Genomic DNA, 25,739 nt, shown 5'->3' with positions numbered 1-25,739 from the left:
ATCGGCCTATGCGACGGCGGCGGAGCAGACGGAGCATGCATAGCACCAGGCAGATCGCGACGAGGTCATCGTGATCGACGGGCCTGCGTCGACTCAGGATACGTCGCCGTCGACCAACCCCTTTTTCTAATTTAGCATACACTATGGTCTGTAATATGATCGCGCGCCTAGTACTTTGATCGCCGCTACTCTGATCGCGACGATTCGGCGGGAACGATCTCTTTTGAATGCAACAATTTGAATTCCTGATTGGGGGCGGCGTTTGGGGGACGCGGCTGGGAGCGACGTCCCCCAAAGGCGACACGAACAAAACACGTCCCCCAAACGCTTAATCCGGCGCGTTTTGGAATGCTTTGGGAAACGCGGCCGGAGATGCTCTTAGTCCGGGTTGCAAACGTTGTATCGGACAAATCCCTTTTTTTTAGTAGTGTGGAGACGACCTTCGTATCATGGCATTCCCTCGCAGGCCGCGCAGATACGCACAGTCCCGATGGCATGACATGACTTAACGGAATGCAGCCTTGGCTAGGCTAGCTCGCTGGCCCTGGGAGCAGGTTGAGCGTCGCTTTGACCAGAGAATATAGAGAAGACATGCGTGGATGAGGTCTCGAGAAAATCGAGTCCTTGCAGACCCTGAAGTAGCCTGAGGAAATGGGCACACCGTGTGAGCAGTGCTAGTATCACGATACCGTGCACCGATGAGCAGATTCAGAAATCCATGCAGGCTGCCCAGGATCTCCCGAAGAGTGCAAGAAACTGCCTGCAGGGCGCAGGACTGCAGGCGCGGACCCGACGAGGCGACGAACGATTAACGGACGTGACCAGGCATCACATGGAAGTGATCAACGGACGAGCAGGAAGAGCGACAAGGAGAATAGCTTGGCGCCATGGCGGCAAGCACTCTGGGCCGCGAGCCTGGCGCCGGGATGGCGAGTTTTCTATACTTGCGCGCTCTGCCTGTGTATTTCCCGGGCTCGTGGAAGTCAAATATTTTAAGTTTGACCAACTTCATAGAAAATCATAGCAATGTTTATGACATGGAATTAATATATTGTAAAACAACATTCATAGATGTATTTAGTGATGTCAAATTAATGTTGCAAATATTATTATTCATTTTCTTATAAAGTTGACCAAACTTTATAACATTTGACTTAGAACAAAACTTAGATGTACATTTGTTGTGGATGGAGGGACCGAGGGAGTAGTCTCTGAACTGGTATTTCTTAGGGCCGGGGCAGGGCTATAGGGATTATGGTTTATGCAGGGATTAGCTACCGCCACGTGGAACCTATTCTGATCAAATTTCATCAATGGCAGGCATGCTGGATAGACATTCCTGAATAGGATCTATGAGGACAAAAAGCCCACACCCGCTTTCTGCACAACATCGGCAGTGGCGAAGCTGGAGAACGGATCTATTGGTTCAGCTCTATTTATTAAGGCATAATCTTCCACTAAAAATCATTGGCATGACTAATTTAGTGAAGGATTTGCAAAAAGCATTGAGTTCATTTGCACCCAATTGTTCTATACCAGCTCCGCCACTTTAAGGCAAAGAGACAGAAGTCGAATGAAGAACGAAGAAAGATAACCCATTAGGCAAATTACATATCAAGAAAAGACTATGAAACAAGACGTATGTTTAACATAAATCAAGGGGGGTTGGGAGTTCTTAATCTAGAGGTCGAAAACAAACCTTTCTTACTAAAAAAAATCTCCATTAATTCTACAATAATTAAGCTAGATATCCCTTGGGTCAACATGTTTTGGGAATCTTATTATAATAATGGTAGAATACTTGGTACTCCCATCATGTCCCATGGATAGAACTTTTTGGTGGAGAGCTCACGTCAACTTTTGGATAATTTTAGGTCAATGGCAAGATACATTATTGGCACTGGGGATTTTATTTTCTTTTGGCATGATCCCTAGCATAACAAATGCTTGCATCATGGTTTTCCTCGTCTATTCAATTTTGCCAAATATTAAAATATAACAGTTAAAAGAGCTATGAAACAAGAATTATATAAAGATCTTTTTCATCTACCACTTTGTAGACAAGCAAATCAAGAATTTATTAAAATGGAGACTATTTGGATGAAACAGCCATTGCTATTCAAAATGGACAGTCTGATGTTTGGACATACATCTCGGGTACCCCAATTTGCACTTCATGGAAAGCTTACAATGTTATGATTGGTTTTAACCCGGCTCCACCTAATTTCTCCTGGATTTGGAAACTTCCTGTCAGCCCAAGCACACAAAAATCATTTTAGTTACTGTTGCATCATATACCGGATACAAGAAATCTTCTTTTATCTTCAAACATAAAATTGTGCCACTTTACAATATGCTCATAAAGAGACCTTGATTCACCTGTTCTGGACATGTCCATTTGTTGTCGAATGTTGGGACTTTATTTGTCCCCAAAGAGCTAGAAATGGAAGCTTTCAATGACATCAGGAACAAGCTCAGTTTACCATTTGCTATGGATATCCAAATTATATCTTCTTGAAGGATTTGGATCTATTGAAATATCAGGAATTTCAAGAATCAAGATCCTAATTTACCGAACTTCACCTGCTGGGGTATAGGATGAAGGCCAAGGGTACAACCCAACTCAAAACATGGCTTCAAGAACAAACTTGATCTTTAACTTTTTGAGATTTGTTATTTTATTTATTCTCTTTAAATATCCTCGACCTTTGTGCATGCCCATTTTTTATAATATTGAAAATTGTAGCGGGAGCATTTCCCATATATTTTTTCCTTAAAATAGCCTACGGCGAAGGTGATGAGGGAGCTCCTCAGCAATGCCCACCATGAGGGGCTTAGGGTTGACAGAATCCTGCAGGTTAACACGAGACATCAGATACCAAATGAACATGGAGCGAGATTTACCTAGGTTCGGGGCCCTTGATGAGGTAAAACCCTTAATCATGCTTGTCAGATCTTGATTTATCGAGTAAAATATGTTACAATAGGGCTGCCGATAGACTGCTATGGTGAACTCACCGAGAGGCAAGGTTTATAGGGTTTGTGTATGCTAGATTGAATGAGCTTCGTGTGTTATCGTTCGACAGGCTCTCTCCTGGCCTTTATATAGGAGGCCAGGTCCCAAGAGTCCTGTTCGAACTCGACTAGGTTACATCAAGATCTAATCTATTCTTTCCTTTATCGACATCTTCTTACCTTGTTCGTCAAGAATACATCTTCTTGTAAGTCTTCTCTGTTGTAACCGACGTATGAGCCCACCTTGGATCATGGCAATCCTCATGGGCCCCTTGTTGGGCCAAATAAGGTAGACCAATATCGGGTACATGAAGGGTAATGACCACACTAGAAGGTGGACCTATTCGCATACTATGCTGCCACCCATCTAGGATAAAAGTATCTTTCACCACTTGATCCAGCTGTGAGCAAACCTTTGTAAACAAGGTAGGGTATTCCGGTTTCTAAAGAGTAGATCACGTATGGAGATAGTGAACACATTGGAAAACCTGTATAGGAGAAGAATATTTAGCATTAAAAAGCATGTTGTTTCAACATAGCCATAGCGACCATAATAAGGCAACCGTTCCCACCCGTATTAGGATCGTATCTCTATGATCTATACCGTGCAACCAAGTACATTTTTGAAACCACTTGGATGACCGATTATATAGAGTGTGCAAGCTTGCATTGGAAAAAATAAGTGTTTTATATTCTTGCCTTGGTGACAGAAGCAACACTTTCTACTTCCTTGCCAGCTACGTTTTGCAATGTTGTCTTTGATTAGGATAACACCTCGATAAAGATATCACGTAAGTATTTCAATTTTAAGTGGCATTTTCATCTTCAAAATTTGTTTGTTATTGATGATAGAGACACATCAAAATGGACTAATGCCTTGTAGATAGATTCCACTGAAATTTACCATTCTCATGTTGATTTCCTTGAATTCGTGGTGTCCTCAGGATAGTTAGATAAAATACAACCGCTCTTTAAAGCGTACCATAACGCAAGACATTCACCGATGAGATCCCGCATGAATGACATGTTTATTAGGGATGTTCCCAACGCCTATGCGATTGTATCTTAGAATTACAAATCATAAAACTGAAGAACTTTTTATTTCTAGGGCAAAGGCAGGCGCATAGCTAACCTCAAGCCTTGCCGACAAACCACACGTAAGAAAGCCACAATCTGATGACAGGTGCGTGCACACGCGCACATACAAATTACAAACACAGCAATGCACAAAACAAACTGCGGCCGGGCTGCAAGCCTGCAACCAATACACACACGGCGAGGGACGGCCGAAGCACCGTCTACTTGTCCCCAAACTTCTCCTTGAGCGTCAGGGCGAACTCGTAGACCTTGTCGGGGTCGGTGAGCGCCGACGCGACATCGTCGCGGCCTCTGCACCGGTCGGCCCAAGCGGCGAGCCCCGGGCAGTGCTCCGCGACGGCGAACCCACCACACTGCTCGTAGGTGCGGAACCACGACGTGAACGGCGCCAGGGCCACGTCCAGGAACCCCAAATCCTCGCCGCCGAAGTAGTCCTTGCCGCCGAGCTCCGCCTCCAGGGCCGCCAGCGCCTCGATCATGTCCCTCGTGGCCTGCTCGAGGGCCGCCCCGTTGCACTTCCACAACCGGGTCCCGCAGTCGAAGATCTGGTTTCAACAAATTTAGTTAGACACGACAGCGGATTCATCCCGGAATGGCAGGATATCGAGCAAGATCACGCACCTTCTTGTCGACGAAGTCTGCCAGAAGCGAGCCTGCGCGCGGGCGTAGGGTTCGCCGGGGGAGGAGCCGCGGCGCGACGGGCCACGCCTCGTCGATGTACTGGACGATGAGGAGGGACTCGCAGACGGGCCGGCCGTCGTGGAGCAGGACGGGGATCATCCGGTGGACGGGGTTGGACCGGAGAAGCAGCTCGCTCTTGTTGGAGAGATCCTGCTCGCGGTACTCGTACGCGACGCCCTTCGCCGCCAGCGCGATCCGGCACCGCTGCCCGAACGGGCTAACCCACAGGTCCAGCAGCACCACGTCCGCCATTCTGCTGCTGCTGCTCAGATGAAGATGAAGATGAAGCTGAAGCCGGGGCTGTGTAGTGGCTTCTTGGCACTTTGGCAGTTGGCACTATATCCAAGTGTGCTGGGTGGATTTGAGCTTTCAGCACCTAGGCGGTGGCTTTTATAGGCGACGGCCGATCAGTGACCAAACGGGCTTAATTTACTCACCATGAGCCCTGACTCCTGAGTCCTGGACGGAAGAACAAATTAAATTTGGCCTTCACTTCTAGGCCGATTCGCCGATGGTCGTCGCCTACCGACTACCGTTGTTGAGCTCCTTCTCAAGGTAGAATCTGCAGAGTGTTCACACACACTACACATGCACGGATGTGTGTACGCATGGCCTCGCATGCTAGATGCTACTACGGAGTAGTACGTAGTATATCGTTGCACGTGGTTGTAAGTATTGGGGCCCGTTGTAGGCAATCACTGAGCTATACTATAAGACCGACCCATGTTCCTAGATCGAAAATTTAACTAATGTAATACCAGGTTTATATTTTAAAATATACAACCACCATCCCAAAATTTAAGGCTTATTTTTTTTGAAAAATCAAGAAGAATATATCAACAAATACAGAAGACACTACTATCTTGGAGAGGGCTCAAAACATTGTGAAGGCAAAGAATTTGGAAGCTGATGAAGGTACTAGTTCTGGTATACCCACTGTTTTAAATTCTTCAAATGGCACTCTCATGGATATTACAAAAATGATTGGTATCGATTTCGGTGCTTCTCTAGATCTTGTAGAACATAATTTAGATTTTATTAGGTTACAGGAACAAGCTAGAACAAATTTGTTCATGGAAAGTAAGAAACAACAGACGGCTGATGAACCTGAAAGTACAACTCTACATCCAGAAGATATAGAATCTGTACTAAAGGAACTGTCAGCCTTAAATGAGGAAGAATTGGATGATGTGAGTTTATTAAACCTTTCACGATTTATCTTTGGCTGGGCTAGTTAAGGGAATCACCAATAAACACTCGAATGAGGTTTATTCAGTGAAATCCCCAATTAGGACAGTGTTGAGGAGGAAATCAAGAAAGAAAAAGTGCAATTAAAAAATGTTAATCGGTTTAATCTGGAATCCTAGGGGGCTTGGAGATAAAAATAAGAGAGATTTTATTAAAGAAACTTCGGACAATAAAAGGTTGGACTTTATTGGCATCCAGGAAACAATTATGCAGGACTTCACTGAGACGATTTTAACATCTCTTAGCGGTGACACTGCTTTTAATTCGACCTGGATGCCAGCAAAAGGGAGATCAGGGGGGATCCTGTTGGGTTTAAATGAGGATACCTTTGATGTCCTCGAAAAAGAAACTGGGGAATACTTTGTTAGAGCGGTAGTGAGTAATAAAAATGACAAATTTACCTGCAATCTTGTGATAGTTTATGGTGATGCTCAACCTCCTGGAAAAGTTAAATTTCGGGTGGAATTGGTACATATCATCAAGAAGTCAAAAATTCCCTATTCTTATAGCAGGGGATTTTAATATCACAAGAAGATCGAGCGAGAAAAACAAACCAGGTGGTTTCAATAAATGGAGTGTGCTCTTCAATTCTATTATCTCCGAGGGAGAATTGATGGAAATCTCCCTCAGTGGAAGGAAATACACTTGGTCTAATAATCATTTAGACCCAACATATGAACTACTAGAGAGAGTTTTGGCCTCTCCTGAGTGGGAATAGCATTACCCCTTAGTCACTGTCACGACAATGACTAGGGAACTCTCTGACCATACCCCCTGTTGATTGTTACAGGAGAGGTTTCTCGCATTGTAAGGTTGTTTAAATTCGAAAATTGTTGGTTCCTTAGAGCTGACCTGCATGAAATTGTTTCCAAAATTTGGAAAACAAGCTTCAGATGGAATAGTGCTTTGGATAGATCGCTAAATAGGAATAAAGAATTGCTGAGGAAGTTAGTAGGGTGGAATAGAAATTTTGAGAGTGAAATTAAAAAACAAAAGGAGTTGAAATTGGAATTTGACAGGCTTGATAAGCTTAGTGAATTAGGAGGTTTATCTGTTGCTGATTGGAAATACCAACAACAATGCCAACTAAAATTAAAAGCTATTTTAAAAGAGGAGGAGATTAAATGGTTGCAAAGGTCCAGAGAACATGAACTGCTTGAAGGTGATGATAATACTAAATATTATCATGCCAAAGCAAATGGGAGGAGAAGGGAAACATAATTGTCAGCCTTCGACAAGATGAATGGCTGATTGAAGGACAAGAAAAACTAAAAACATACATCACAAATTTTTATAAACATCTGTTTGGTAGATCGGAGCACTCTCTCGTGACTCTAGATCCCACGGGTGTAGATAGAATTTGTGATACGATACGAGATCTCCTATCCGCCGATTTGACTTAGAGGAATTGAAAACAACGGTTTTCGGGATGGAAACTAACAAAGCGGCCGGGCCGGATGGTTTTAACGCAGAATATTATCGAAATTCTGGACTATAATTCATGAAGAACTCGTTTGCTTTGCTTAATGATTTCTATGACAACAAGATGAACATAGATAGGCTAAACTATGGGGTTGTCACCTTAGTACCAAAGGGTGTTGATGCGGACAAAATACAAAAGTATAGGCCCATATGCTTGTTGAATGTTGTCTTCAAAATTATCGCAAAGATCTTGGTAAATAGGTTGATTAAGGTAATCTAGAAAGTAATTAGTATTTCTCAAACAACTTTCATTAAAAATAGATATATCATGGATGGTGTTGTGATGCTACATGAAACCTTAAATGATTTACACTCAAGTAAGGGGTCTGGGTGCTCTTCAAGATAGACTTTGAGAAGGCATTTGATAAGATCAAGTGGCCATTCCTTCTCCAGGTTCTTGAAATGAAAGGCTTTTCTAGTCACTTTAATGATCTTGAGGAAAAGTAGGAATTAAGGTAAACGGGGAGACTGGCCGTTACTTTAACACATATCAGGGCCTTAGACAGGGAGACCCTTTATCTCCGTTGTTTTTTGATCTTGCTAGTGATGTGTTGGCAATTCTTGTTAATAGAGCCGTGGATAATGAACTCCTTAGCGGTCTATCTTGTCACTTGGTGGAGAAGGGAGTGTTGATTTTGCAATACGCAGATGATACTATCTTGCTTCTCCAAGATTATTTAGAACATGCTAGGAATTTGAAATTCATATTGTGTATCTTCGAACAAATGTCAGGCCTAAAAATAAACTTCCACAAAAGCGAAGTGTATTGCTTGGGAGAAGCAAAAGTGAGAAGTGAACAATTTGAGGAAATTCTAACTTGTAAAATAGGCACACTTCCATTGAAGTATCTGGGGCTCCCAGTAGTTGAAAAAAGGCTCACAAAAGTGACTGTGGAGAGAAATTGGAGAAGAAACTGGGTTTTTTACTTTGGAAAAAATCTAAATATCGGTGGAAGAACATTTCTTATTAACACTTCATTGTCTAGTATCTTATGACACATGCTTTCTTTCTATAGGATCCCTGTTGGGAATAGGAGAAAGTATGATGCAACTAGATCTGGTTTCTTGTGGAGTGGGCAGAAATACAAGAAAAAATATCACTTGGTGAAATGGAAAACGGTTTGTTTACCAAAGGACCAAGGGGGTTTAGGGGTGGTTGACCTGGAAGTCATGAATATTTCTTTGTTATCGAAATGGTTGTGGAAACTTTTCAATGAGAAAGGACAATGGCAAACAATGTTACAAAACAAATATTTGAGGAATTCCACTTTGGGCCAATGTGTTCAGAAGAGTGGAGATTCCCACTTCTGGCAAGGGATCATGGAAGTGAAACCTCTGTTCTTATCTTGTTGTAGATTTGAAGTCGGAGATGGAGCGAAAACACGATTCTAGGAGGATAGGTGGGTCACTGATGATTGATTTGCCACACAATTCCCCCGAATATACTCCATCTCGAATGAACATAACATAACTGTGAAAAAGGCTTTTGCCTGGGGCTTGAGATCCTTGACTTTCAGGAGAACTCTAGTTGGGGAAAGACTCACAGAATGGAAAAAAAAATCCTTGAGAAATGTACAGAGATCTCTCTGACAATGGAGGAAGACAAACTAATTTGGTTGTTGTCCTCCTCTAAATTGTTTTCTGTGAAGTTGCTATGCAAAACTATGGAGCAGTGCCTTTCAATTTTATGTGGAAGATCAAAATTCCAGTTTGGGTTAAAACTTTCTTGTGGTTGATCTAAAAAAAAGTATTCTGACTAGAAATATTTTGTTGAAAAGAGGTGGCAACTGTACTAAAACTTGCTTGTTTTGCGGATAGGATGAAAGTATAACCCATATTTTCTTCTTATGCCCCCTAGCCAGATATGTTTGGAATGTTGTTGGATGTGCCACTAGTTTTAAGTGCCAGTTTACTAATGCAGATAACTGCCTCATATACTGGCTGGGCAGTTTTAAGAATACAAAAAGGAAATTGTTGAGCGTGGGAGTTGCTGCGGTTTTCTGGGGGATTTGGAAAGCGAGGAATCAAGTTTTTTTTGAAAAAAATGGCCTTCCGAACCAATTGAGGTTTTGCATCAAGTAGCTTACTGGATTAATTGGTGGGCAGACTTGCAGAGATCGGAGGACGCAAAGTTGGAGCTACACTTGGGTGCAAAGCTACTGGGACAGGTCGCGGGTGAGGTGTTCTCAGCGGCAAGAGGTTGGGCGATGTGGAGACCTAGGCTTGGAGGATGACTACAAATCCATGGAACATCCCAAAGCTTAAGGCTTGGAGGATGACCTAGGCTTGGAGGTAGTATATCATTAGAAAGTTTAGATGTTCTACTTTCTAATGATATAATTTTTGTTTTATACAATTCACATTATGTTGGTCAAATTGACTATCTAGGTATACGTGTAGGTCTTATAATCCCGAACAGAGGTAATAGTATCTGAATTGGCTCCATTTGGATGCAAATTAACCTTAAAACAACAACTTTTATAGTTTTTTTTTGTGAGGAACAACTTTTATAGTTGTACCCTAGAGGTATTATACCTGTTTACACTATTTGCAAATATTTTTTAATTACATGTGCTCCTTCAATATTTTTTCTTTGCTCATGCTCCATTTCCATTGCGAACGCGATCTTCCTCTCCCATGCGCAACTGACCTGTTGGGGTGTTATGCAAGCCATCAAGGCTTGTTGGTCCATGCTTTGCTCGTCGCAAGAGCTTTCTCGCAAAGTTGTTGCTTTCATCATCACTTTAGTCTGTCGGAGATCTAGACGGAGCGCAACTCTTGAATCTCTTAGTTGTTGTGAACGTCAAGGAGGAGATGAAGATTTGGATCACAATTTACAATGGTGTGAAATGTTGGATAAATTTCATGCCGGAGAGTAACCCTTACGTTTTTTTCACTTTTGTCCTCCTTTAGCATGCTTGTTCCCGCGTTTTTGGATGGTATTGGCTCCGGCCTTGTAAAACTAAAACTGCGTTTTCTCCATCTTAATAAGTGAAAGAGGAAAAAATCTCATTTCAAACAAATTCTTGTTGTGAGCGCTTCGGACTAAGAGATAGAAGAAAGTGGTAGAAAGGGCATCAACATGTTTTAATGCGGAAAATAACACTTACAAGATATTCCTCTCTTTCATACATATAATTCATATTAATCTTTGCTCGCAAAAAGTCACGTTAACATGGTCTTAGATCAAACATGTTTAGGATTGATCAATTAGTAGAAATAAGTAATAAGATCTATAATACCAAGCTATTATATTCAATGGACCCAATGTAGATATTTACATTTTTTTAAAAGTTTCCTTCACCCCTTTTTAAAAAAAAAATTAAAGAAGGGATTATGTTTTAAAAAATATTCACAAATTTAAAAAATATTAACTTATTAGAAGAAACGTTCATGATTTTTAAAAAATCATTCATTCTCCAAAAATATGTTCACATGGTTAGAAAAAAAATTGTGTGTCATTAGATTGAATTTAATAAATAAATAGAAACTTGGTAATTAAAGAAAAAAAATAAAAGCAGTACCCTCTATTTGGGCCGCAATTAGTGAAGCCCATAAAACCACCTTTAGGCGGAGTGACCATAGAGCACGCACAATGCTGGGCCGCCAATTGGAGGTCCAGCTCTTCTTCCAGTCACTCTTTGACTTAGCTCGTTTATTGTGAATGGGCCTCGGACTAATCCCACTACTCAAGCTCGCAAGGCCCTTAGGCAGTTAGGCAGTTAGGCACTTCTGTGTTCTGTACCCTTGAATCAGAGTGTAGGAAAAGTTCAAGAAACCAGAGTTCAGAAAATCGCCTTGCAAAAAACAGAGCTGATTTGTAAATTTCAGAGAACTCGTCCAGCAAAAACATATTCCTCGATTCGATAGCTATTCTCCACATGTTGGCATGGCACCAGCTGTATCTGCACAACAACGGTAAAAACAGACTAGTCTAGGCTAACTCGCTGGCAACTGGTTGAGGATGGAGTGATCAGAGAAGAAAGAAAATGGATCGATCGATCCATGAGCAGATGCAGGTGTGTATGGTGTTAAGAAATTGGCATGTGAGATGAGCAACACTATCATGACAGATGACATCATGATACACGGACAGTGCAAGTGATTGCGTGCAGGCACGAAGCCGATTGGAGCCAGGCAACACTTGTATCGTGATCCCCGCTCAAAAAAAACTTGCATCGTGATCGTCGAGGCAACTGTGTGTGCGCGCGCGATCGAATCAGAGCAATTCCAATAGTATAGCCAACTGCTGGCTATAATAAAATGTCATATCATTTGTAGTATCATATAGCTAACATGTATAATAGTTGGCTATAAGAATGAAGCGCTTTTACTAATATATGGCCCACATTTTACTCTCACAAAGTGTCTAGGAGCATGTGCAAGAGCTGGCTATTGCATAGTAGCCCACCTCCTTTCTCTCTCCTCTTCTCTCTCCTCCAACTCATATAAAATATATTATTTAATGTCTTATAGTCAGCTGACTGGACTCTATTGTACTTGCTCTCAGCTGGTTGGCAAAACGTGCGGTCCGGCTAACACATTGATGTCAAGTGGGCCAATATTAGGGTACCTTTACCTTCTTTTTTTTTTGCCAAAAATGAACTAAAAATCTGAAATAATGACGTCATCCAAAAATGTTTGTTCATTTTTTTAACCTTTTCGACGTCGTGGACCAGCCTTTTCCTCCTCGGCAACTTGCATTTGTCGAAGACAGGTTAGGATCGACAAGTGCTCCCAAATATCAACACTGACAACATCCTCCTCCATCAATTGATGAATTTTCATGTCGTTCTCGTTGACCATGTCTACGTGTCAACAACAAAAATCATCAATCAAATGTGCGGCGGCGACAGAAGCAACAACTACGAGAATGTCGCCTACCGAAGCAAACGATTTGGAGGACCCGAGATGCTCTTACCATGTGGTTGTTCTTCGAAGAGTCGAATAGTTGAGAGAGATGGCTTTCTCCAGTAAAACCGTGGAAATATGAAATGGGTGACACCATCCATTCTTACCTCTTTACTTCACTTAAGTTGGCTAAATTTTCATAAATAATATGACTTTTAGATAACTACTTCATTTGCTTGAGTTAAAAAAAGGTCAGATAATATCTAAAAAAGGACGTACCCAGTACTGAGAGCTCCCGCACTGTGCGGGGTCTGGAGAAGGTGTTAGTGGCAAGCCTTACCCTCACGAAGTGCAATGTGAGGAGATCGCGACTCGAACCTGGGACCTCTCGGTCACAGGCGGTGAGGCTCTACCGCTGCACCAGGCCCGCCCTTCTATGTGGAGGGAATGGAGTCAAGCCTAGACAAGCAACACGTGGACACCAATGTCAAGTGTTAGTTGAAACCAATACTACCTCCGTTTCAAGGAATAAGCCGCCCTCGTTTTACGAGCTTTTTGTTTGACCACGGATTACTTTAAATAGATAAAGATTGTTTCTATGAAATTAATATCACTAAAAAGTGTTTTCAAGACGAATCCACCAATACTAATTACATATAATATAATAAAGATTTTGTTGCTCAATTTTTATGGTCAAAGTTTATCTTGGAATACGCGTGCGCCTTATTTCTTGAAACGGAGGTAGTAATATATAGCTAATCTTCATAAAAATTGCTAAGCACTACTTAATGTACAAGGTAAACCCATTGCAAAAGAGCTGATATCACACGGCTTTTCCAAAATATGGAAAATTTGTGTGGTAGTCTATATCACTTAATTTTGTTCTATGTGCCCATCTCACTTAGGAAGTGTTGGAAATTTACATTTCATTTCAGCAACATAATGCAAAAGTTTTATTTGTGTCCAACAACATACCCTGTGCATGTAGGGATGTAAATGAATCGGATTGTGTTGTTACCATATCCTATTAAACCGGATGGGTCAATGATCGATTATGGATTCGAATCCAAAAACATGAGATGGCTGATTCGGAATAGAAACATAATGGGCTTGGGACGGAAACAAAATTAATCGTATATGTACGCGTATAAGTATGCCTACAAACCATACAACCAAAAATAATTAATAAAACAAATTCAACAAAACATTCATATTCCATAGAGTGACTATAAAAGTGAGCTATTGTTTAATACACGAGCTCGGCAACTAACTAATTAACCACCACATATGTTCTGTTAGCTTTGATATTTCAGATGAAAATCGGATTATTCGGATAAAAATCATCAGAAATCCTACATAATTTTTAGATATGGATATCCGGGTGCTATTTGGTATACCATATCCGATACCGTATACGGTGTCAATTTTGGAATCTGATATTCCTATCAATCAGATTCCTTCAAATTAGATATAAATTCTCTTAAACGGATAGAAAGCAAATTTGATGCGAAAATTATCCTATCTATCTACACCGCTCGGTTGATGAGAACTAGTAACTACTTTTTGAAACACATGGATGCAATAGATGTTAAAAGGAAAAGAGACGCATCCACATAATTTATGGCAAGCTCCGGAGAAAACATCGTGAAACCACATATTGGAAGCAATTGGAATCTGCCGACGTATGTAATGGACACATGTCAAGCAACTGGGTTCTGCCGACATGCCAGCCATCAATGCCGCTGAATGTACAAGTGGCCGACAACGATCGATGTGCAAGCAAAATATCCAATGAAATCGTACGCAGCAGGTCTCAGCAACGGTGCAAACGCTCTATTTAAAGAAAGAACGGAGCTCTCCACAATAAGCAAACGAAAAGAAGAAGATAGAACACAAGCCTCATCTATCCACTTCAGAAAATGTCTGGCTGGTTCTCGACCGAGGTTAAGCCCGAGGAGGCGCCCTCCATCCAGGACCGCGCCATCGCGGCGAAGGACCAGGCCGGCACCTTCATCGGCGAGCAAACTACGGCGGTCACCAAGGCCGCCACGGATACCGCCGACGCCGCCAAGCAGAAGGCCACCGAGACCGCGCAGTACGTGCAGGACAGGGCCGCCGACGCTGTGGAGTACACCAAGGGCCCCGCTGCCGCCAAGGAAGAGGCCGCCGGCGGCAACGTCTTCCAGCAGGCCGGCGGGCAGGTGATGGGCGCCGCCGTGGGCGCCAAGGACGCCGTCATGAACACGCTTGGTATGGGAGGAGATGCCGCCGCCGAGAAGAAATGATAATGATGTTCGTTTGCGTGGTCCTCGTTAGCTCTTGCCCTCTTTTTATCTCGTTATTATCCCTTATGTACTGTTCTGATTTCCGTTCCACTACTAATTTTTACGCGAGCATTGGTGTAACTTTGATGTATGCGACTGGGGTATGAATATGAGGATACTTCCACTCGAAATAGGTTTTCGCCCTGCTATATTAATATAGCAACCAATCGATACAACAAGCATGCTGGGGCCGCAGCACAACGAAGCCTAAAAGAAATAAAAGAGAAAAAAAAAAGGAAAGAAATGCCAACACCGGCAGCTTGATAGAAACAAAGACGACTCGCAACCGCTGCGCCCCAGGAGAATTCCACCACACTCCTAGCCCAAAAATAAATAAGCACCGCATATAAAGCAACACCTTTAACAAGGAAAGCGACGATGACACCGCTGCTGCCCAGACTAATCCTAAGGTTTCCCCAGATACGCGGAAGGGATTGGGGTGGAGGGACAGCCGACGCCCTTCAAGAAGGCAGGGCGACACCCGCAGGCATCACCGCGTTGGTGTCAGACATGCCGACAAGGATTTCTCCCGCCCACCAGACCCGCAACCCGGACGAATCGATCATGAGTGAATTAGTCATGCATGAGACCCAGGTATACCGTGTAAATAGAGAGAATTCCTTATTTAACACTACTTTTAAATATGATCTCTTATTTGACTCTTTTTTTTTTTGCCTTCCCTATTTGACATTTGGAGTATGACACTACCGTCTGTGTTCCGTCAGATCTTTATCGGTGGCCTAAACTACCCTGCGTTAGTTACTAGCTGTGCAAGCAAAACAAAAATGAATAAGTATATCGAAACCTCCTAGAGCAGACCGTGAGAGCATGTCCAGTCGGACCCCCAGGCAAAGGGGAGTGCTGTTATTCTAGCGGTGCCCCCTAAGTAGATACATATATAGCGCGAACTCTAGGAACATGAAATTAAAACATTAAAACTAGTTAAGGCCGAGGCGATTGTAGAAGACGATGTAGTCGCCGTTTTTGTTGGAGCTCTCGTCCTTGTGCTCCACCTTCGGCGGCGGAGAGGAGAAGCTGCAGCCTTGGCCGGGGTCGCCACGGCGGCGCGGTGGAGAGTCTTCCACTTCGACGACAATGTCGAGGTGGTGCGTGCACTCTACCGTCTCCTTCTTCGCCCTGGACCTCGACCACGCCTCCGTGAAGTCGTTCGTGGCTGGCAACACGTCGTTGTACGACGCGAGCATCACCGTCCACTAACCCGGGAAATCCTCCGGGTCGTCGGTGGCGAAACGGAGCTGCCCCACCGGGTAATCAGGCGGCGGCGCCCACGCCACCTCCTCCACCTCTGCTTTCCGCTTCTTGAGCCTAGAGGTGGAGCCGTCGTCATCCTCTCTTTTGGGGCGGTGGGTCACGGACGACTGCGACCCTCCCATGCGGAGGTCGCTGCTCGCGGAGGCCCTCGACGAGGACCTCAAAGACGAAGAGGAAGGGTGAAAGAACATTTCATGATCTCTAAGTTTTGTGTGTTTGTTAACAACACCGGTGACAATTTAACCGTGTGCTAAGTGGTTTACAGGTATGGAAAAGATACCACGGAAAATCTCGACCCACTCAAAAAGGAAGAAAAGAAAAAAAGGAAGAAGCTGAAACCTGGCCCTGGCCGGCACTGCCGGCAACACTGGGCCGGCACTGCCGGTGTGTACACCCCGGCACTGCCGGCCTGTCTGTCGACCTGCAGTTTCAGAAAAGTGGCCGGCACTGCCGGCGTCTCAAGGCCGGCACTGCCGGCGTTTCACCTCCAACGGGCAGAAAAGTGGGTGGGGTATAAATACCCCCCTTCACCTACCTTGGAAGCTTGCTCAAACCCTAAGATCTTCATCCTCCATTGCTGAGCCACCAAGAACACCAAAATAGCCAGATCTCCTCCCTCAACCACCCAAATCACTTGTGCTTTGGAGAATCGAAGGAGAAGACCCCAATCTACATCCTCACCGAAGCGTTTTTTATTTCCCCCTCATATGCTTGAGGGCCCCCCTTGCTAGTGTTCCTCTTTGGATCCCTAGTTGATTTGTGTTGATGTATTGTTGTTGATTGTTGTGTTGTAACAGATTTGGGAGCCTCCAATTCGGTTGTGGATGTGTGCCCCAAGAACCTTGTAAAGGCCCGGTTTCCGCCTCGAGGAAATCCCTTAGTGGAAGTGGGCTAGGCCTTTGTGGCGTTGCTCACCGGAGATCTGAGTGAAGCCTTCGTGGCTGTTGGTTTGGCTTTCGTAGCAACCACACTCCTCCAAACGTAGACGTACCTTCTTGCAAAGGAAGGGAACTACGGGAATCATCTCCGTGTCATCGCGTGCTCCACTCTCGGTTACCTCCATCCCATTCCATCTCCTATATATTGCGTAGCTATATCTTGCTTAGTTGATAACCTTGTCATATAGGTAAATTCACTTAGTTGCATATCTAGAGAATTTACCTTTGTGTCAAGCCTAAATTGAAAAAGAACTAAAAATTGGGTAGCACCTATTCACCCCCCCTCTAGGTGCGGCATATGATCCTTTCAAAGGGGAGGACCCCGACACCATCCTCCACGGCGCCCACCGTCGTGGGAGCGCCGGTAACTCCAGCCGCGGCTCATTGCCGGCCGCGATGTGCTCGAGGATGGCGGCGAGCGTGCGTCTGGGCGCGCCCCACCGGATCCAGCGGGCCAAGGAATTCTTTTTCAGCGGCGGTGGGTCGTTCCCGTCGTAGCGGGACAACTCAAAGAGGCTACGCTGGCGGAAGGAGGAGTCCCAGCCGTTATTGTCCAGGTTCCAGCGCGGCTCCACCCGCTGCTCCAGCGTGCTGACGTTCTATTAGTGCGCGACCATCGCTGTCGCGCAGCTCCGGTAGGATGCGGATCCCGCCCGCGCTCAGCCTCCAATTTCCGGGAGCGTGCATGTCGGGTGGGGCCATATACCTCGACTCGTACAACACCCGGGCTTCCTCCTCGTGCAGGGTGCGGCCGCCCAAGCCGTTGGTGGCGGCGCCGTATCCCTTGATGCTCGCGACGATGGACGGTGGTGGTGGTGGTGGGCTCTAGGGTTTGTGTGCGGCGGAAGGGAGAGAGGGCGACGAGATTTGGATAACGACGAGAGGGAAGAAGGGGTAAAAATAGGTGGGGGAGCCGCATCGGGACGGGTGGCACGACATTTACACTGCCAGCTGTCATTGAAGCGACGGGAGCCTGTTCGCCTGCTGATGGAAAAACCTATGGCGCGGGAGACGAGGCTTTAACGCTGAAATGTCTCGCGGCTAGACGGGGCCTGCCAAGCATGCCCGTTATGTCGGCACCCCGCTCGCCCTCATGCGGGTTGGGAGTGGGATGGTAGCACCGGCAGCTAAAATGCCTTCTTCCGGCCCAAAAGGAAGTTTGGGCGCGCGCGACTAGAAACAAAGGATGTCGGCACCCCCCATAGTTGTTTGGGAGGGGGATGGGGAGGGGCGACTGGAGATGCTCTGACCAAGCCCTCCTCCCCACCTCAACCATAGCGCCGGCGGTGGCCTGCTTGCCCGCAGCGACGGCAGCCTGCCGCGCGACGTGAGCTATGACATGCGGCATGGATTTAGTGGTGGCAGTAGGGGCTGGTGGCGGGCCAAGCATCGCGATGGTGGGCGACCATGCAGGTTTACGGATGGCGACCAAGGCGCGGCGGCGGACGGCCAAGGTGGGGCTGCGGCGGTGGGTGGCGAAGGCCCAACGACGGGAGAGAATCAATGATTTGGCTGCAGGCTCGGGACTAAAATTTCTTTACTATTAAATGGGAGTTTGTCGTTTGACACTCAACGCACTTTGGTGTTCGTCATTAAAAGCATCCTAGCCATCCAATCTAAATTGACGGTTTCCGCTTCGTTGTATCTAATGTCATCAATTAGTGATATCAATTTTTTTGCGGGGCTGCGATATCAATTCTTTAGTCATAATTTAGGAAATAATCATGCCAATCAAGAATTTTCTTGGATAGTAGCAAAGGGAATTTCTATCAGATGGCAATCAGATCGTCACAATCAAGGAATTTTTTGGAAAGTTGCAAGGGGCATTTTTTAGGATGGCAATCACGTCCAATACAAAGTAAGGAACCACAGTTTAGGTAATTTTCTAAAAAACGATGGGAAACATACCGCACCAATCAAGGTAATTCAGAAAATATATGTGAAAAGCAATCACGGTCATAGCTACCGCGGATCATGGCAGCTTGCCAGCTTGGTTGCGGCATCGCTATGTGACAATCCATGTGGCATTTTCGTTCAATTAGGATGGTACGGTTGTTCATAGTTTTTCTATCCCATGCCAAAAGTTAAGACGAAAACTGTTATATATTCCATTCTCCTTGCCCGTACTCGATCCGTACGTCATCTCGATTCGACATCCAGACAGGAGAACGGAAACAGTAGAGAGAGCACAAGTGCCGCCCTGATTTATTTCCTCACCCTTGGCTCGGCGTGGGTGTGGAATCCCCATGCCGTCTTCTTCCTCCCCACCATCGGTAGGTGGGGCAAGACTTCGTATTTGTGCAAGAGTGTGTTGCTCATCACAAGGAAGGAAGCTGGACGCCACATACAGACGAACATGGCGGCGGCTTGTTCCAGAACTAGAGGGCGGAGCCACGACATCGCCCACCGCTGCAACATTCTCATCGACAACTCCAGATGCAGATGCCGCGTGAGGCAGAGCTGTTGGCCGCACGCAACTAACCGAGCACAACTATCCCTTCGTGGCAGATCCACCTCGAGGCCGGAGCCCGAACTCAAGGATGGCCATCTCGGTAGGCGTGCGGCATGCACAGGACGATGTTTGTGCCATCCTTGCCGCGGACGACCTTAGAGCAAGTGCACTAGAAGACGCCCTCCAGCAGCAGCTCCGCGAACACCTCCCATATTGTTGCGGAGTTGAGCTCCTCGAAGTCCTTGGCGGTGTTGACAGTGGGCTTCGCGTGAGCTGCATTGACCTTCTCGACGACCAGTGGTTAGTGGTAAGCGTGCCGGTCTTGTCGCTCCAAATGCCTTTTGATCCCATGGTCTCGCATGCCGAGAGGTGCCGAACGATCGCGCACTCTTGCATGATCTTCTTCATGGCGACCGCCAAGCTGAGCGTCACAGCAAACGGCAAGCCCTCTAGGACAGCGACGATGATGATGGTGACGGCCACACTGAAGAAGTTGAGCGCGGAAAGCGCCTCGTCCATCCCCCATGTCAGCAGTCAGTAGTCCGCCGAGGGAATCTTCCTTGGCGTACAGAAACAGATCCATGTGCATGATAGAATGTGAGCACGGTGACCGCAAACCCAAACTTTCCAATGATGGTGGCGATGCCATTGAGATTGACCTGCAGCGGTGTCTCGTCCTTGCCGGTGTGGCTCGGCGTGTCCATGAGGTTCCCGACAGGGATACGAGGGATATAAATATGATCATACGAAGCTACGAATACATTGTTGTATTCCTATTTTTATTTTTGCGTAGAAAAGGAACAACACCGGAGCGCAACGGGGATAACCATGGGATGCACAAAGAAGGTTCGGTCGCACGGATTGTCGATGTCGCACCAGGAGGCCGCATGCACCATGCCAAGGCCCACGCGCATCTAGGCCTCCATCAAGGCCTTTGCGCTTCCATCAGTAGGAGAGGAGGAGAAGATGTAGCAGGGGATGGACAGCTCGGAGATGCGCGACGGGTAAACAATGGACATAAGACGGGCATGTTGGTGGAAATTCTCCGACTCGGAGGTGGACACGGTGGGGATAAGTGTTGTTGTGTACCTGAAGGTGCAAACTAAACATCTGATTCGTCCCTCACTACTCAGGGTCACCACATAATGGATCACCGTGCTGCCAAAACAGGGCACTATTGCGGGCCACTAGGAGGCAGGGTGGAGACAGTGTAGCCGCGGAGGAGCATGGAGGTATGGTGGAGGAAGACACCACTACGGATTCTCTCCACATGCCTATCCAAAGTTCTAATGAATTTTGTTTCCGTTTCAGCATTACCTTTTTGCTACCGGGCCTGGATTCAATCCTCACATGCTTTCTTTCATGGATATGGTTGTTCCTATTGCAGGATGCTATTGAGAACATTTTGAGTGGCAAGAAAGTTGCATCTGTATCTATTTTTGAGGTAACATCCAAATTATGTAATGATATTTACAACTTCTTTTCCTAGCACACGAGCTTCCTATCATTACCTATTATTATGCTTTTATTTTATGGTTTCTCACTTTATGACAGTCAACAAATGGTCGTGGAAATGGAGAAGGAACACACGGTAGTAATATTTGGGTTATTTTGGGTTTACATGTATGTCTCAGCATTGAATCTATTGTGCGTAGAAATCATGTCTCATTCTGAGATTGTGCAACAAACCCACTCTACCACGTAGGCTACATTCATAACTATTTAATTATTACACTTAGCTATTTTTGTCACCATTTTTTTTTACATAGAAGTGATTGGTAACCTGATAAAAGGAAGGGAAAATTGTTCCACCTGAGATAACTACGAAGGTATTACAAGAAGTTGTGACAAGAAGTGCAACAGAAAGTTTCTCGGTGCATTAGAGAATGAGGTAAGCTCACTTCGGTTTTTTTTCATTTTTGTATTAAGTATAAGTGGAAGTCCTAAGTTCAAAAAATTATGACACTTGATGTTTTTCTTTTCCTTTTTGAAAGAAAGCTGCATATTTCCTGAGTTTGTGCTATTATTTGATTGCTCCGAGGAAAAGATCAGTGGGTGTCTTCTAGGACTCAATTACTTTGAGTTACCGTATGTTTATATGCTGGATTTTATTTGAAGAAATCTCTTCATTGCTTCCAACATTATTCTAATTTCTCTGTCAACTTCAGGGAAGAACTGATCATGACATTGATGTTATCTGATAAGGAGTGGCCCGATCTTCTCAGTAAGCAACGGTGGTGATGATGATCACGGGGTGATGGCAGCGGAGAAACACGACGATGAAGTGGATGATAACTTGTATGACGCAACGAGATCTCTCGATTGGTCCCTGTCGCCAATGCAACAGCTCTCAACCCTGCAAGATATTCGCAAATCCACACACTTGCGCACGTAGCCGCCGACCACGAAGCGGTAAGTTGCAACCGTCTAATTCCCAATGGAACAGCGAGATCACACAAGACTTTTTCAGGATCTACACAATATCAAGCAATATGGTGTAGGGATTCAATAGTTTTGCTAGAGCAAACAACTAAGAACTAGGGTTTATCTTAAACGTGGTCTAAAGCAGCTAGGGGGCGTCCGGGCACTTATATAGGTGTCGGGACGAGTTCTGGTCGAAAAGATACAAGAATAACCGACCCGGAATAGATGCTGGTCGAGGAGCGGACTCGGACGAATCCGGTCCGGAATCCGGTCAACCGGGCCGGGGACCGGGTCGGCCGGTCCAGCGTCCGGTCGACCGGGCGGCAGCCGGAAGCTTCGCAACTTTCCGGTTTTGCCCGGTACGATGCATCATATCCGGTTGGCGGCCGGTTGGCGACCGGTCAACCGGGCTGGTGACCGGGCTGGCCGGTCCGGGGCCCGGTCGGACCGGGTGCTGGACCGGCCTGGACGTCGTCTTCTCCTCTCGCGCATGCCTCCCGCTCCTCCCTCGCGCGACCATGAGATATCTTCATGTCCAGCTCCATGTCCAGCTTCACGTCCATCTTGACGTCCGTCTTCATGTCCAGCTGCTCCTCTACTCCTCGTGCGACGCTCGTCTCCTCTTGATACCTGATGATACATAAGTAATAGGATTTCGGCAGTATAAAGTTCTCATCAATCAAAGTACCGTTTAGAAACAAGTTCACCTGTTGTTTAAGTAGCTTCGCACGAGCCCTTGTAATTGGTCCAATCCGAACTTCATTGGACTTTGAGCTTCTGATACGTCTCCGACGTATCGATAATTTCTTATGTTCCATGCCACATTATTGATGATATCTACATGTTTTATGCACACTTTATGTCATATTCGTGCATTTTCTGGAACTAACCTATTAACAAGATGCCGAAGAGCCGATTCTTGTTTTTACGCTGTTTTTGGTTTCAGAAATCCTAGTAACGAAATATTCTCGGAATTGGACGAAATCAACGCCCAGGGTCCTATTTTGCCACGAAGCTTCCAGAAGACCGAAGAGGAGTCGAAGTGGGGCCACGAGGCGCCGCCACCATAGGGAGGCGCGGCCCAGGCCCTGGCCGCGCCGACCTATGGCGTGGGGCCCTCGTGTGGCCCCCGCGTTGCCCTTCCGCCTACTTAAAGCCTCCGTCGCGAAACCCCCGATGCCGAGAGCCACGATACGGAAAACCTTGCGAGACGCCGCCGCTGCCAATCCCATCTCGGGGGATTCTGGAGATCTCCTCCGGCACCCTGCCGGAGAGGGGAATCATCTCCCGGAGGACTCTTCACCGCCATGGTCGCCTCAGGAGTGATGAGTGAGTAGTTCACCCCTGGACTATGGGTCCATAGCAGTAGCTAGATGGTTGTCTTCTCCTCATTGTGCTTCATTGTTGGATCTTGTGAGCTGCCTAACATGATCAAGATCATCTATCCGTAATGCTATATGTTGTGTTTGTCGGGATCCGATGGATAGAGAATACTATGTTATGTTAATTATCAAGTTATTACCTATGTGTTGTTTATGATCTTGCATGCTCTCCGTTATTAGTAGAGGCTCTGGCCAAGTTTTTGCTCTTAACTCCAAGAGGGAGTATTTATGCTCGATAGTGGGTTCATGCCTCCATTGATATGCGGGACGGTGACGGAAAGTTCTAAGGTTGTGGATGTGCTTGTTGCCACTAGGGATAAAACATTGATGCTATGTCTAAGGATGTAGTTGTTGATTACATTACGCACCATACTTAATGCAATTGTCCGTTGTTTTACAACTTAATGCTGGAAGGGGTTCGGATGATAACTCTGAAGGTGGACTTTTTAGGCATAGATGCAGTCTGGATGGCGGTCTATGTACTTTGTCGTAATGCCCAATTAAATCTCACTTGTACTTATCATGACATGTATGTGCATTGTTATGCCCTCTCTATTTGTCAATTGCCCGATCGTAATTTTTTCACCCAACATGCTTTTATCTTATGGGAGAGACACCTCTAGTGAAGCTGTGGACCCCGGTCCATTCTTTTATACTTGAAATACAAATCTGCTGCAATACTTGTTCTTTCTTGTTTTCTCTCGCAAACAATCATCTTCCACACAATACGGTTAATCCTTTGTTACAGACAAGCCGGTGAGATTGACAACCTCCATTGTTTCGTTGGGGCAAAGTACTTTGGTTGTGTTGTGCGGGTTCCACGTTGGCGCCGGAATCTCTCGGTGTTGCGCCGCACTACATCCCGCCGCCATCAACCTTCAACGTGCTTCTTGGCTCCTCCTGGTTCGATAAACCTTGGTTTCTTTACGAGGGAAAACTTGCTGCTGTGCGCATCATATCTTCCTCTTGGAGTTCCCAACGAACGTGTGAGTTACACGCCATCAAGCTCTTTTTCTGGCGCCGTTGCCGGGGAGATCAAGACACGCTGCAAGGGAGTCTCCACTTCCCAATCTCTTTACTTTGTTTTTGTCTTGCTTTATTTTATTTACTACTTTGTTTGCTGCATTATATCAAAACACAAAAAAAAAATTAGTTGCTAGCTTTACTCTATTTATTGTCTTGCACTCTATATCAAAACACACAAAAAATTAGTTGCTAGCTTTACTTTATTTATTGTCTTGCACTCTATATCAAAAATAAAAAAAATTAGTTACTTGCATTTACTTTACTTGATTCATCATGTTTCCTTTTAATTTTTCCACAAAAGACATACCGGTAGGACGCGGGTCTATAATTGGGAGAAACAATATAGAAGAATTTTTCAGTCATGTTAGTACCGTTGAAGATTTTGAAGATAGACACTTGGTAGAACTTGCTCCTACTTATGAAATTGCTGCTTGCTTTGCTTTAGTTCGCATGTTGGAAACTAAATTTGTTAATCTCAATCCTATAATCCAACATATGTTTCTTACACTCGGTGATATGGAAGAGGGGAAAAGAAAGATTTTGTTTTAGAAACCCTTCTTAGAGAATTTGGTGGTCTAGCAAGAGAGGCTAGAAAGGTCTTTGCTAAATTTAATATGCTTGGTTCTCATACTAATTTTGTTGGTCTCCTTGAAAAAATGGACATGGATAGAATAAGGTACACTAATAATATTAATGATGGTGGGGAGATCAAAGCACCAATACCATGTAAACTCCTAGCTATAAATGATGCACTAGAAAATAACTATGCTTGGCTTGTTCCTGAAAATTTGTTCGATGAGAGTAGCAAGCCCAAGACTAATGAAAAGGGAGCCGCTGAAACTTATGTATCCAATATACTATGCATGGTTGAGAAAACTCCAAACCCCGCTGTAGATGCACCACCCTTTGATAATACTTGATATACACTTTACGCGCCTAGGCTGAAAGGCGTTAAAGAAAAGCGCTTATGGGAGACAACCCATGTTTTTACTACAGTATTTTTGTTTTATATTTGAGTCTTGGAAGTTGTTTACTACTGTAGCAACCTCTCCTTATCTTAGTTTTATGTTTTGTTGTGCCAAGTAAAGTCTTTGATAGTAAAGTAAATACTAGATTTGGATTACTGCGCCAGAAACAGATTTCTTTGCTGTCACGAATCTGGGTCTAATTCTCTGTAGGTAACTCAGAAAATTAAGCCAATTTACGTGAGTGATCCTCAGATACGTACGCAACTTTCATTCAATTTGGGCATTTTCATTTGAGCAAGTCTGGTGCCTCAATTAAATCCATCTTTACGGACTGTTCTGTTTTGACAGATTCTGCCTTTTATTTCGCATTGCCTCTTTTGCTATGTTGGATGAATTTCTTTGTTCCATTAATGTCCAGTAGCTTTATGCAATGTCCAGAAGTGTTAAGAATGATTGTGTCACCTCTAAACATGTTAATTTTTATTGTGCACTAACCCTCTAATGAGTTGTTTCGAGTTTGGTGTGGAGGAAGTTTTCAAGGATCAAGAGAGGAGTATGATGCAATACGATCAAGGAGAG

General features: G+C 45.0%; 1 protein-coding gene and 1 pseudogene across 1 annotated transcript; one reads left to right on the top strand and one right to left on the bottom strand.

Moving 5' to 3' along the window:
* Positions 1 to 4,313: 4,313 nt before the first annotated feature.
* LOC124667902 lies at positions 4,314 to 5,046 on the bottom strand (annotated as a pseudogene).
* A 9,183-nt stretch (positions 5,047 to 14,229) lies between these two features.
* On the top strand, positions 14,230 to 14,829 carry LOC124661700 (ABA-inducible protein PHV A1-like). The gene has a single exon (XM_047199578.1). It carries the CDS (start codon positions 14,294 to 14,296, stop codon positions 14,657 to 14,659), a length of 366 nt encoding a protein of 121 aa, XP_047055534.1. The 5' UTR covers positions 14,230 to 14,293; the 3' UTR covers positions 14,660 to 14,829.
* Positions 14,830 to 25,739: the final 10,910 nt, after the last annotated feature.

This window comes from Lolium rigidum, chromosome 6 (genome assembly GCF_022539505.1).
Source record: "Lolium rigidum isolate FL_2022 chromosome 6, APGP_CSIRO_Lrig_0.1, whole genome shotgun sequence".
NCBI classification, from domain to species: Eukaryota; Viridiplantae; Streptophyta; class Magnoliopsida; order Poales; family Poaceae; genus Lolium; species Lolium rigidum.
Note: the sequence above shows the minus strand (reverse complement) of the source record. Positions and strands in the feature narration are given on the sequence as shown.